Source organism: Pristiophorus japonicus, chromosome 11 (assembly GCF_044704955.1).
Source record: "Pristiophorus japonicus isolate sPriJap1 chromosome 11, sPriJap1.hap1, whole genome shotgun sequence".
Lineage (NCBI taxonomy): Eukaryota > Metazoa > Chordata > Chondrichthyes > Pristiophoridae > Pristiophorus > Pristiophorus japonicus.
In genome coordinates, this window is record NC_091987.1 from 176,722,001 (window position 1) to 176,735,637 (window position 13,637).

The 13,637-nt window shown below is 46.7% G+C and overlaps 1 protein-coding gene across 2 annotated transcripts in view; it reads right to left on the reverse strand.

Annotated features, from left to right (window-relative positions):
- Positions 1-285: 285 nt before the first annotated feature.
- Positions 286-13,637, reverse strand: part of dcps (decapping enzyme, scavenger) — a 106,309-nt gene continuing 92,957 nt past the window's right edge. Inside the window, exons 5-6 of one of the 2 annotated variants that reach the window (XM_070894296.1) lie at positions 4,126-4,236; positions 286-2,600 (exon numbers count right to left, since the gene is read on the reverse strand). In XM_070894296.1, coding sequence (XP_070750397.1) covers positions 2,334-2,600; positions 4,126-4,236 — 378 coding nt within the window. In that variant the 3' untranslated portion in view covers positions 286-2,333. The remainder of the gene's footprint in view (positions 2,601-4,125; positions 4,237-13,637) is intronic. The other variant, XM_070894297.1, reaches the window with a different exon arrangement.

Here is a 13,637-nt window from a genome sequence, read left to right on the forward strand (position 1 = left end):
CAGGGACAAACTTTGATGGGTCGCATGACCTCTTCTCGTCCTTGACTTCCCTTATGTTCTTGTGGCTAAACGCTATCATCAAGGCCCAGGATTAGATTAATGTCTTGTAAATCGTGAAATGGGACATACTATCCTCTATACAAGTTCAAAACATTACTCTTTCAGTTTATGAGGATGCCTGAATTATTCAACTGTGTCACCTCTTAGCAATGCAGGTAATTATAGACATCGGGCATGTTGGAGCTCTGCAAAATAGTGGTTATGAAGGAATTGCTCTCACTGTGGTTTATTTCTCAAAAACATTTATTAACCTTTAAACACTATTACAAAGCTGCTTTTAAAAAATTATAATCGTCATGGTATCAAATGTTCTGATTCTAAATCATATCGCTGTGCATACCGCCTGAAAGTTGGCTAAGTATCTCGTTTTGGGTATTGGTCGGGAAAAAGCAAATCCTCGCCCAGTACTCTGCTGGGTAAATGCATTACTGAGCGTTACAGAACAGAAGGATTAGGGTTGCATTCCTGGTATCTGCAGTTGGCCAATCTCAGGCAGAGAAGACATTGGGAAGCTACAACTGACCTTAGGAGGGACAAAACCTCATCAGGGTTCCTGGTACTGGTACACATCTGTGGATCATGTGAGGATGGGGCTTGTTGTTCCCTCTATAACTGAATCACTTGCCAACACTCACTGTCTAAGGTTACATACAATTAAGGTACTACTGGAGAGCTATTGGCAATTGTTGTACTGTGCCCCAAGTAAAAGTCAGTGTCTTCCAGGGATGGGCAAAGAGAGGGGAAGAAAACTGCCCATAAGAGTCACAGAGCCTCAGCTGGGATTGTTCAATTTCTCTGCAAAAAGCGGTTCTCAGCTGTTCTGAAAATTAAAAACCCATGGCCCAGGTGGAAGGGTAATTAACCCACCATCAAGGCAACGGCTGGGTAGAGGAATGTTTCTCCACTGGAAAGAGGATCTCCTCTGGTAAAAAAAAAAAGTGCCCTGGGCACTCTGGCACAAGTCCTAGTGATAAACTCCAGGCAGTAGTGCCGGAGCAGGTCACCCAAGCGAGCTGCTGGAACATCAAAAGATGAAGAGACTATAAAATACCTTATAAATGGAGCTATTGGCTCCTGCAATGGTTTGGTGGCTCAACTAGTATGTTCCTGAGCCACACGCATCAGGTGATCACTTGGCTGCGGGGGGGGTGGGTGGGAACAGTCCAGTCACGATGCTTTGGCCATCATGGGTGTGGGGTAGGCTTGATGGATCAGTTGGTGCTTTTCTGCCCGTTATTTTCGTATGTAATCTCTGTTTTGTGTTAAGTTAGTCAGTCAGAAAAAAACAGACCAGGCTCCCACTTCCGATTATCGTCCAGTGACTTCAGCTGGAAGTGCAAGTCCGCACTTTGCGTGAAGACACAATAAGCGCTGCGGCATCCCCTTTGATTGACTAGCTTTGCCGTCACTCAGTAACTAGGCTTGCACATGAAGAACGGCCAAGGTGCTGAACATTGTCTTTCGCACCTGTGGAACTGGACCCCAGCAAGAGTCAGGACTTCCAGAAGGAAGGAGGAGAGAGAAACATAAACAGAGCAGGCATTGCTGTATTTGCAGCAAATAATTTAGTGAGTTCTTTATAAACAAGCTCATGATTTTGCTACAAATAGCACATCCTCTGTAACAGGAAAGTAGCAGAATCAAGAACCAGAAACGTATACACACGCCGAGTTGGGTTACACTGGTTTAGAAGTATGAATACTGGAGACAGATGTTCCATTGAGCAAGCCGTCACCCAGCCTGACCCCTGCATGCTCAGAACAAAGATTTCCAAGCGTTTCTGCATGATCAGACCAGAATACAAACACTATTCAGCAATCTTGGCTGGGTTTTGTGTCAGCTTAGAAATGCACACATTTCTCTCTCCTCTCTCACACCCCGCCCCACCCCCGCCAACTTCTGTGTGTGAAAAGCCAGGATGGTGAGCACAAAGTCACGCCTGACTGCGCTGACAGAACAAGATGTTGTTGTTCTTTAAAGCTATATTTGGGGATTTGACTCTTTGCTATTTCCAATTTCTGGCAAGTATCATTTGAACACCTTAGCAAAAACATTTATTTTGGTCTGTTCGAGCAGGGTCTCTTGACGGTCTGTGTTCTGAGAAAGCGGAGGTCAGGCTGAGGGCCTGCTTGCTCAAAGGGCATCTGTCTGCACTGTTGACGTTTCTAAAGCAGTGTAACCCAACTCAACAGGCATGTGGCGCCGGGTCAGCTCAGCTCAAAGAACACCGACCGCAAAGGCCGAACGCATGTGAACAAAATTCTCTCGTTCTTCTACACCCTTCCTGCCTCTTTGAACCGCTGCAGGAGGTGGTCGTCTGCCTTTAGGGCAAAGGTCAGAGTTCGTTGCTGGTAGTACTCCGGGTCGGTCTGCAGGTTCTCGATGACGCTGGAGAGTAGATGCGCGTGCTCCACCATGGACCCCGGAGCGTCGTAGCTAAGGGCAGTGAAGTGAACGTGAAGGTGGTAGTAGGAGGGCTGATAATGGAGGTAAATCCTCAGCTGGCTCCCTGCAATATCGTAACGCTTGGAGATAGCCACCTGCAGGAGAGAACATCAAGAACATAAGAAATAGGAGCAGGAGTAAGCCATTTGGCCCCTCGAGCCTGCTTCGCATCGAATGAGATCATCGCGGATGTAAAAGTCGGATAGCCAGGTGGTGAAGGATAGAACACAAGAGCTTAGTCTTCAGTTATTTACAGAGACACACATTACATACCGTGCATCCCCCAGATAAGCTCCTCCCCTTCTTGGGCCTGCTCCCACACATATGAACACAAGAGAGTCCCCAATTAATTCCCACCCCCTGAATACAATTAACAAGAGCTATCGAACAACGATCTTACAATATATCCTTGTAAGCAAGACTATATCATAGAATCTTACAGCACAGGAGACCACTCGGCCCATCATGCCTGGGCCGGTGCACTGGCAGCTTACTTTGACGATGCCCTATGGTATTTAACTGATGTGACAAACTCCGATTTCCAGAGCTGCCCCTTTTCTAGTCAACAAGAAGATGCTTCGCCTCCACTCCCTTGCCAAGCAAAAGTTGGAAACTCTAGAACTGGCAAACCATGGGCATGAAGCCATCCTAGCTACCCAGTGGTGCAAACATTCACATTTCGCTCGCCCGTCCCCCGACTATTACACACGATTTCTTCCGTGCCCACGTTTCGCGGGGTAGGAAAAAATATCGAAACGTTCTTAATTCTCGCTTCGAATCGTACATTTTTTAAAAAACAAATCAGTCCCTGGAAATTGTGCAACTGCTGGGAGAATCAATGTTGTAATTAGAGGTCCGATTTTTAAGGAAGTGCGTGTATGTTTAAACCTGCTCATAAGTCGATCTGGTACTGACAAGCACTTTAAGCTCAACTGGCAACACTGCAAGCCAAGCCACCAAGAGGTGTTTTTTTCTCAAATCGGAAAAGTTGATTTTAGCTGCAACATGACTGACTGCCACTGGTCTTCCCGGGGCCGGTAAACGGGCTCTTCCTTCTATCGACATGTTTACCGGTGCCGGTGTAATGACATGGCCATGCGGTGATTGCCGGTGGGGCTGCCATGGGCAACACTTCCTGCTCATGCTGCCACGCGAGCGCTCTGCATTGTGTGCACTGATCGACTTGTCACGGTCAAACCTCTGTGGGCAGGGCACTGCCAGGCTCACGAGGTTCAGTCGATTTACAAGATTTGGCGGCAGTGACCAGAAGTGAATGGCAGACTTTGGCCACTCTCCCAAGACCCGGGCTGCACTCCAGTCAAAGGAAAAATTGGATCAATGTTCGGAAGCTGGATAAGATAAGAGGGCTATTGAGAGAGAGCGGGGCAGTGTAATTCATTCTAATTACTGTAGCCAAGAGCTGGCATGGACACCGTGCCAATGACTTCCTCTGTGCTGTAAATCTCGATGGTTTAATTCTCCATGTAGATCTTATGTAGCCAGCTGCAAGTTGAAAGTAAGTCGGCCGATACGTGCAGCAGCTGCAATGATCTGCGAGTCAACGTGACTAGTCTTAGTGCATTACAAAAGCAACTGTAGATTGATGCAACAGGCACTCACCTGTCCCTCCTGCAGTATATTCTGTAACATCGGCAGGTGTTCTGCTGTGAGGTCTCGCAGTGACTTCACGTCGCGCCGGTGGGAAATAGCGATCAGGTACAAGTCATCTACCTACAGCACACGAGGGAAACGCAGAATAACTTACTTCTCATAACATTTTTTTGCTGGACAACTAGTTTAGCCATTCGTCACCAGATCTGTCTGGACCACATGAAGCACTATCGGGTCCTACTCTCTCTCTTCTGCCTAAACTGCTCACAATTGCAGGGCCATCCTGGAATACAAAGATAACCCCACTACAATCCGTCTTCTTAAACCCCTCTGCCCTGCTCTTCCACTCTAACCTGCAATAAGTGTGAGGAACTCATGGATGTAGTGTATTTGCTTCATGGGTTCTTTGCTTAAGAATTCACAGCTACACATTTCCTGTAGAGAACTAGCGGGTTTATTGTCAACGCTTTATCAAACTCAACACTACCAGTTCGTCCACCAGGCTCACAACTGCACGCCTCATCGTGGAGAACCTGAACTCTATTAACTGGGGTTTTATTGAGTCTTGTGAACATCACATGACTGGCTAAGCCACTCACAGTGCAACAGCTCCACAGGCCTGTGAGCATGCGCACAGGTGCATACATTGCCACTAAGATTGAAACCATTCGTTTGGCTCCCTCTGCTTATTACCTCCTTTCCCCTAACCCACCGGGCCAAACTTCCTCTAAGGTTCCCCTCTGCCCTATCCCTGAACTCGCATCTTTCTCTTGTATCTCCCCTCATGCCCTATCCAAGCTCACCTTGTCGTTGAGGTCCACCTCCTGCTCCTTCGACCCTATTTCCACCAAACTGCTGACCATCCAACTTCCCTTTCTGGCCCCATGTTAGCTGATATTGTTAATGGTTCTCTTTCCACAGGTACTGTCTCCCTCTCCTTCAAAACTGCCATTATCACCCCTCTCCTCAAAAACTGACCTCGCCTGGTTCCATTCCTATCTGTCCAGTTATAGCCAGAGAATCACCTGCCGAGGCTTTTCTTCCTGCTCCCGCACTGTTACCTCTGGAGTCCCCCAAGGATCTATCCTTTTTCACATCTTCAGCGATACCATCCGTAAACACAATTATCTCTGTAGCTTCCTCCAGGCCTACAACCCTCTGATATCTCTGTGCTCCTCCAATTCTGGCCTCTTGCGCATCCCCATTTTAATCACTCTACCATTTGCGGCCGTGCCTTCAGCTGCCTAGACCCTAAGCTCTGGAATTCCCTCAATAAACCTCTCCAGATTTCCACCTCTCCTCCTTTAAGACACTCCTTAAAACCTACCTCTTTGCCAAAACATTTCATAACCTAATGTGGCTCGGTGTCAATTTTTGTTTGGCAATGCCCCTGTGAAGTGACGTTTTTCTATCTGTTGAAGCAGCTCTCCCTGTCAGAATTTGTACAGGAATCCGATTTAAAACCAGTGATGGATTTTGCGGTTTCAGCATTCAAACCAGGAGCCGGCTCTTTGCAAGCAAATGTTTCACTGTAACAATGTCATCATATGCCCTATCCAAGCTCACCTTATCGATGAGGGTTGGCTCAGTGGGAAGCATTCTTGCCCCCAAGTTAGAAAATTGTGGCTCAGGCTCCACTCAGGACTTGAGCATAGGCCGACACGACTGCAATACTGAGGGAGTGTTGCATTGTCGGAGGTGCAGCCCTTTGGATGAGCTGCTAAATTAGCATCCCCTCTTTGCTGGTTTTGGTATTTCAACTGAACATTAAAGATTTCAAGGCATTGTTCAGAGATGAGCAGGGAGCTCTCCTGACTTTCTGGCTAACCTTCCTCCCACAACAAATGCTACCAATAAACTGGTCATTCACCTCATTGCCATTTGTGGGAGCTTAATGTGCAGAAAATGGCCAACCCGTTTGCCCATGTAAAAACAGCGCTCACACAATTCTGCTCATTGCATATGAAATGCTTTGGGATATTCCTGAGAAATGTGCTAAGGCATTGTATACAATGTAACTCCTTTTTTTTGTTACTCATGAAAGAGTCATGACTGTTGCCAGGAGCAGTTAAGCTGCACTCAAGTCGCTGGAGAAATACCACCAACGATGTCTCTGCAAGATCCTACAAATCCCCAGGAGGACAGACGCACCAATGTTAGCGTCCTCGGCCAGGCCAACATCCACAGCATCGAAGCACTGACCGCACTTGATCAGCTCCGCTGGGCAAGCCACATAGTTCGCATGCCAGACACGATACTCCCAAAGCAAGCGCTCTACTCAGAACTCCTTCACAGCAAACAAGCCAAAGGTGGGCAGCGGAAACGTTACAAGGACACCCTCAAAGCCTCCCTGATAAAGTGCAACAACCCCAGTGACACCTGGGAGTCCCTGGCCAAAGACCGCCCTAAGTGGAGGAAGTGCATCTGGGAGGGCGCTGAACTCCTCGAGGCTTGTCGCTGAGAGCATGCAGAAATCAAGCGCAGGCTGCGGAAAGAGCATGCGGCAAACCTGTCCCACCCACCCTTTCCCTCAACGACTATCTGTCCCACCTGTGACAGAGACTGTGGTTCTCGTATTGGACTGTTTAGCCACCTAAGGACTCATTTTAAGAGTGAAAGCAAGTCTTCCTCGATTCCGAGGGACTGCCTCTGATGATGATAAGCTGCACAGTTTAGCCGCACGGTTGCGCAACGCGGTGGAAGTATCTGTTCACAGTGAGTTCTCAAGTTCAATCATGCTACTTAGATGAGGCATCAATCTGTGGTTAGGCACTTCAGGTAACTCACCTCGGGCTGCCATTACACACCTAGCAGCAGCTGCCTGTAGTCCAAGATTATCAGAAGCCTGACTGGCGAACAGTGCAGAGAGAAACTCAGAGGGATGAACATAGGAAATAAAATGGCAAGTGAGCAGCATCCAGCGGTTTCTAGCGTCTAGCAGTGAAACAAAACTGGCTTCCAAAGAACTGGGACCCTAGTCACAGGTGGGTTGGTGGCACACTGCAAAGGTCGGTCATTAAATGGCCTGGCACAGATTTACCCTTGTAATTCCCCATTCAGGGACTGCTTAAGGTTGGTAGTACGGTTGAGGGAGGGAGCGTGCGGATTCTGGTTTAGTAACTTACTCTTTTTGAGGTACTTCACCCCTTTACATTCACAAGGAGGGATATACTTGCATTGGAGGCAGTTCAGAGAAGATTCACTAGGTCGATTCCTGAGATGAAAGGATTGACTTGTGAAGAAAAGTTGAGTAGGTTGGGCCTATACGCATTGGAGTTTAGAAGAATGAGAGGTGATCTTATTGAAACATATAAGACACTGAGGGGGCTCAGCAAGGTTGATACAGAGAGGACGTTTCCCCTCGGAGGGGAATCTAGAACTAGGGGGCATAGTTCAAGAATAAGGGATCGCCTATTTAGAACTGAGATGAGGAGAAATTTCTTCTCTCAAGAGGGTCGTAAATCTGTGGATTTCGCTGCCCCAGAGAGCTGTGGAGGTTGGGTCATTGAATATATTTAAGGTGGAGATAGACAGATTTTTGAACGATAAGGGAGTCAAGTGTTATGGGGAGCGGGCAGGGAAGTGGGGCTGAGCCCAAGATCAGATCAGCCATGATCTTATTAAATGGCGGAGCAGGCTCAAGGGGCCAAATGGCCTACTCCTGCTCCTATTTCTTATGTTCTTATTCCATTCTAAGTTTCCCTATACCACACAGGACCCGCAGTGAGTGGAGTTGGGCATGCTGCTCCCTGGCATGTGCCACCCTGAAAGAGTCCGCTAGAATAATCTCTCAGGATGTCTTCCCCTGTGAGGAGGAACCACACTTCTCAGACTATCAGGGCGAGTAGGGACCCACTCCCTGAGCTTCCTGGAACTGCGTATTCTTGCTCAAACACACCATCACATTCACCCTTCCACCCTTGAACTTTCTCCCCTTTTTTGTCCTTCCAGCACTGAAGGTGCTGTCCTCTGGTCCTTCATGCAGTCAATTTTTATGGGGAGGCCTTGACAATAGGGGGTTATGGATAGCGAGCAAGGAGTGCTAACCCTGGCAAATTCTCCCTCCTCCACCCACTAAACACTGAATCCTTATCCTCAACTTGGCTGATATCAACTAACTTAGTGCACATTGGGAATCGATTCCTGGGATCTTCTGGTCTGTATCACAGCAGGCCATCAGTGACTCTCTGAAACACTCTTACTAGATTGATTCCTGGGATGAGGAGATATTTCCCCATAGCCCTGCACATTTTTCCCCTTCAGGTATGTAAGTATTAACTTTCCATCTCTGCTCTAATGAAAACAACCCCAGCTTCTCTAATCTCTCCACGTAGATTTGCCAATTTCCTATTTCCGATCATGTTTGACACCGTTGTGGTTAACCTATGGAATGCTCTACCGCAGAAAGTGTTGAGGCCAGTTTGTTAGATACATAGAATATATTCAAAAGGGAGGCCAAAGGGATCAAGGGGTATGGAGAGAAAGCAGGAAAGGGGTACTGAGGTTGAATGATCAGCCATGATCTTATGGAATGGCGGTGCAGGCTAGAAGGGTCGAATGGCCTGCTCCTGCACCTAATTTCTATGTTTCTATGATATCATCTATATAGAATGTTGCACCAATTCCAGGCCCAAGAAAGTTGGCAGCACAGAGAGGAATACCAATGAGTGAGTGACTGGGTAAGGCTCAATCAGCGCAGCCCGATAGTCGGCTGAACAGCATTTTCCAGCACTGTTCCAGTAAGCCATGGTGGGCGCAGCAGACAGTGTCTCACACATCTGTCAATCCTGGAGTAGACCCTTCTACACTCACGGCACCTGGAATCCGAAGCCAGGGCATTCCTCACTGATGAAAAGCAGCTGAGCGCAATCAGATGTGACAGCATAATCGTCCAATACATTCTCCCAAATCCCGGGCTTTCCCCACAGTGCTACACTACCGCACATTTAGGAACAGTAGCAATAACATAATGTCTACAGCTCCCCTAGAGCAGAGTATTTTTGAGATAAATAAAAACTGCATTTAAACGGCACCTTTCACTACCTCAGCACGTCTCAAAGTGTTTTACAGCCAATGAAGTACTTTTAAAATGTAGTCACTGTTGTAATGTGGGAAACACGGCAGCCAATTTGCGCACAGCAAGTTCCCACAAACAGCACTATATAAGCAAGAAAGACTTGGATTTATATAGCGCCTTTCACGACCACCAGACGTCTCAAAACACTTTACAACCGATGAATGTAGTCACTGTTATAATGTGGGAAACGCGGCAGCCAATTTGCGCACAGCAAGTTCCCACAAACAGCAATGTGATAATGACCAGATAATCTGTTTGTTATGTTGACTGAGGGATAAATATTGGCCGGGCACCAGAGATAACTCCCCTGCTCTTCTTAGAAATTGCGCCAAGTGATCTTTTACATCCACCTGAGGGAAGACGGGGCCTTGGTTTAACGTCTCATCCGAAAGATGGCACCTCCAACAGTGCAGCACTCCTTCAGCACTGCACTGGAGTGTCAGCTTAGATTTATGTGCTCAAGTCTCTGGAGTGAGACTTGAACCCACAAACTTCTGACTCAGAGGCGAGAGTGCTACCCACTAAACCACGGCTGACACGAACAATAAGTAATCTGTTTTAGTGGTGTTGGTTGAGGGATAAATATTGACTCCAGAGATATTTAATTACTAAATAATATGACCAGTTACATTTCTGTGGTGGCAGCAAAACATTATTAAATCACAGTAAAAATAAAATTAATATATTTTTTGTTCTCCAACATGCCGAGATGGGACTGCCCTGTGTCCTGGGGGAGAAGAGAGTAATCGTGCCCCAGCAGTACAGTCAGACATTGCACAGGGCAGGCTCTACATAATGCTGCACTTGGAATTGGGATATCAGAGTACTCCAGCAAGATAATCCTTACCCCTACACCCATCCAGCACACTAAACCACTGAATCCCTATTCACACTCCTCTGCAATGATGGCTATTTCATACCCTTTCACACAGTATCTCATTGTATTCTCCCCATGTGGCACAGTATACCATTGTATCCATATAATATCTTACCGTATCACAACCTCCCCACACAATGCATCACCCCTCCCTCACACACAGTGTCCCACCATATCACCCTTCCTCCACACATAGTATCCCACCCACAAATTATTGACAACTGCACTTTCTAAATCACAACTGCCTTGCCTTTGGCCCTCCATTCACCACGTTACTTCTGCAGCCATCATCCTGCTTATCCACTTTCCACAAGTCCAACTTTGAAGCTTTTACTCCCAGCAAAACCTTTACTCTATCCAATCCTGGTTGATCTTCTGGTCAAAGGGGCACAAACTTAATTAGCCAGATTGCATTGGACCATATCAAATACTATCGGAGTGACCAGCGGGGAGTAGGAGCGGCAGTTCGTGAGGCCTACAAAAGGCCCAACAGGAGCGTCGGAGCGACCAGTGGAGAGTCGGGAGGTGGAGCGGCAGTTCGTGAGGCCTACAAAAGGCCAGCCGGTGCAGCTGCAGCAGGGAGAAAAGGCAAGAAGGAAGAAAGAAATCAAAAGATGATGTCACAGCCAAGGGGGTAAGTGATTGGTGAATAGTTTTTCTTTTTCGTTTCCCTATCAGTAGGTAACCTTCGAGCATTGTTGTTGCCAAATTAAGTTAATTTAAGGATTAAGTCATGACAGGAGAGCTCGGACAATGTAGGAACTATGTGGGAAGTCAGGGACGCTTCTAGTGTCCCCGACGACTACATTTGCGGGAAGTGCATCCGCCTGCAGCACCTGACAGACCGCATTGCGGCACTGGAGCTGTGGGTGGATTTACTCTGGAGCATCCGCGATGCTGAGGATGTCGTGAATAGCACGTTTAGTGAGTTGGTCACACCACAGGTAAAGGGTACACAGCCAGATAGGGGATGGGTGACCAACAGGAAGAGCAGTGGAAGGAAGGTAGTGTAGGGGTCCCCTGCGGCCATCCCCCTGAAAAACAGATACATCGCTTTGGGTACTGTTGAGGGGAATGACTCATCAGAGGAGAGCAAGCAGCAGCCAAGTTCATGGCACCGTGGCTGGCTCTGCTGCACAGGAGGGCAGGAAAAAGAGTGGGAGAGCTATAGTGGTAGGGGATTCTATTGTAAGGGGAATAGACAGATGTTTCTGCAGCCACAACCGAGACTCCAGGATGGTATGTTGCCTCCCTGGTGCAAGGGTCAAGGATGTCTTGGAGCGGGTGCAGGACATTTTGAAGGGGGAGGGTGGACAACCTGTTGTCGTGGTGCGTATAGGTACCAACGATATAGGTAAAAAATGGAACAAGACGAATTTAGGGAGCTAGGAGCTAAATTAAAAAATAGGATCCCAAAAGTAGTAATCTCAGAATTGCTACTAATGCCATATGCTAGTCAGAGTAGGAATTGCAGGATAGCTCAGATGAATACGTGGCTTGAGGAGTGGTGCAGAAGGGAGGGATTCAAATTCCTGGGACATTGGAAACGGTTCTGGGGGAGGTAGGACCCGTACAAACCGGACGGTCTGTACCTGGGCAGGACCGGAACCAATGTCCTAGAGGGAATGTTTGCTAGTGCTGTTGGGGAGGGGTTAAACTAATATGGCAGGGGGATAGGAACCTATGTAGGGAGACAGAGGGAAGTAGAATGGGGGCAGAAGCAAAAGATATAAAGAAGAAAAGTAAACGTGGAGGGCAGAGAAACCCAAGGCAAAAAGCAAAAAGGGCCACATTACAGCAAAATTCTAAAGGGGCAAAGGGTGTTAAAAAGACAAGCCTGAAGGCTCTGTGCCTCAATGCGAGGAGTATTCGGAATAAGGTGGACGAATTAACAGCGCAGAAAGCAGTTAACGGATATAATGTAATTGACATCACGAAGACATGGCTCTAGGGTGACCAAGGCTGGAAGCTCAACATCCAGGTGTATTCAACATTTAGGAAGGATAGACAGAAAGGAAAAGGAGGAAATTAATGCAATAGTAAGGAAGGACATTAGCTTGGATGATGTGAATTCTGTATGGGTGGAGCTACGGAATACCAAAGGGCATAAAACGCTAGTGGGAGTTGTGTCCAGACCACCAAATAGTAGTAGTGAGGTTGGGGACAGCATCAAACAAGAAATTAGGGATGCGTGCAATAAAGGTACAGCAGTTATCATGGGCGACTTTAATCTACATATTGATTGGGCTAACCAAACTGGTAGCAATGCGGTGGAGGAAGATCTCCTGGTTTTCTAGACCAATATGTCGAGGAACCAACTAGAGGTCTGGCCAGCCTAGACTGGGTGATGTGTAATGAGAAAGGACTAATTAACAATCTTGTTATGTGAGGCCCCTTGGGGAAGAGTGACCATAATATGGTAGAATTCTTTATTAAGATAGAGAGTGACGCAGTTAATTCAGAGACTAGTTTCCTGAACTTAAGGAAAGATAACTTCGATGTATGAGACGTGACTTGGCTAGAATAAACTGGCGAGTGATACTTAAAGGGTTGACGGTGGATGGCAAACATTTAAAGATCACATGGATGAACTTCAACAATTGTACATCCCTGTCTGGAATAAAAATAAAACGGGGAAGGTGGCTCAACCATGGCTAACAAGGGAAATTAAGGATAGTGTTAAATCCAAGGAAGAGGCATATAAATTGGCCAGAAAAAGCAGCAAATCTGAGGACTGGGAGAATTTTGTAATACAGCAGAGGAGGACAAAGGGTTTAATTAGGAGGGGGGAAATAGAGTATGAGAGGAAGCTTGCAGGGAACATAAAAACTGACTGCAAAAGCTTCTAGAGATGTGAAGAGAAAAAGATTAGTGAAAACAAACGTAGGTCCCTTGCAGTCAGATTCAGGTGAATTTATAATGGGAACAAAGAAATGGTGGACCAGTTAAACAAATACTTTGGTTCTGTCTTCACGAAGGAAGATACAAATAACCTTCCAGAAATACTAGGGGACAGAGAGTCTAGTGAGAAGAAGGAACTGAAGGAAATCCTTACTAGGCGGGAAATTCTGTTCGGGAAATTGATGGGATTGAAGGCTGATAAATTCCCAGGGCCTGATATTCTGCATAAGGAAGTAGCCCTAGAAATAGTGGATGCATTGGTGATCATTTTCCAACAGTCTATCGACTCTGGATCGGTTCCTATGGACTGGAGGGTAGCTAATGTAACACCACTTTTTAAGAAAGGAGGGAAGAGAGAAAACGGGTAATTATAGACCGGTTAGCCTGACATCAGTAGTGGGGAAAATGTTGGAATCAATTATTAAAGATGAAATAGCAGCACATTTGGAAAGCAGTGATGGGATCCAAGTCAACATGGATTTATGAAAGGGAAATCCTGCTTGACAAATCTTCTAGAATTTTTTGAGGATGTAACTAGTAGAGTGGACAAGGGAGAACCAGTGGATGTGGTGTATTTGGACTTTCAAAAGGCTTTTGACAAGGTCTCACACAAGAAATTGGTGTGCAAAATTAAAGCACATGGTATTGGGGGTAATGTACTGACGA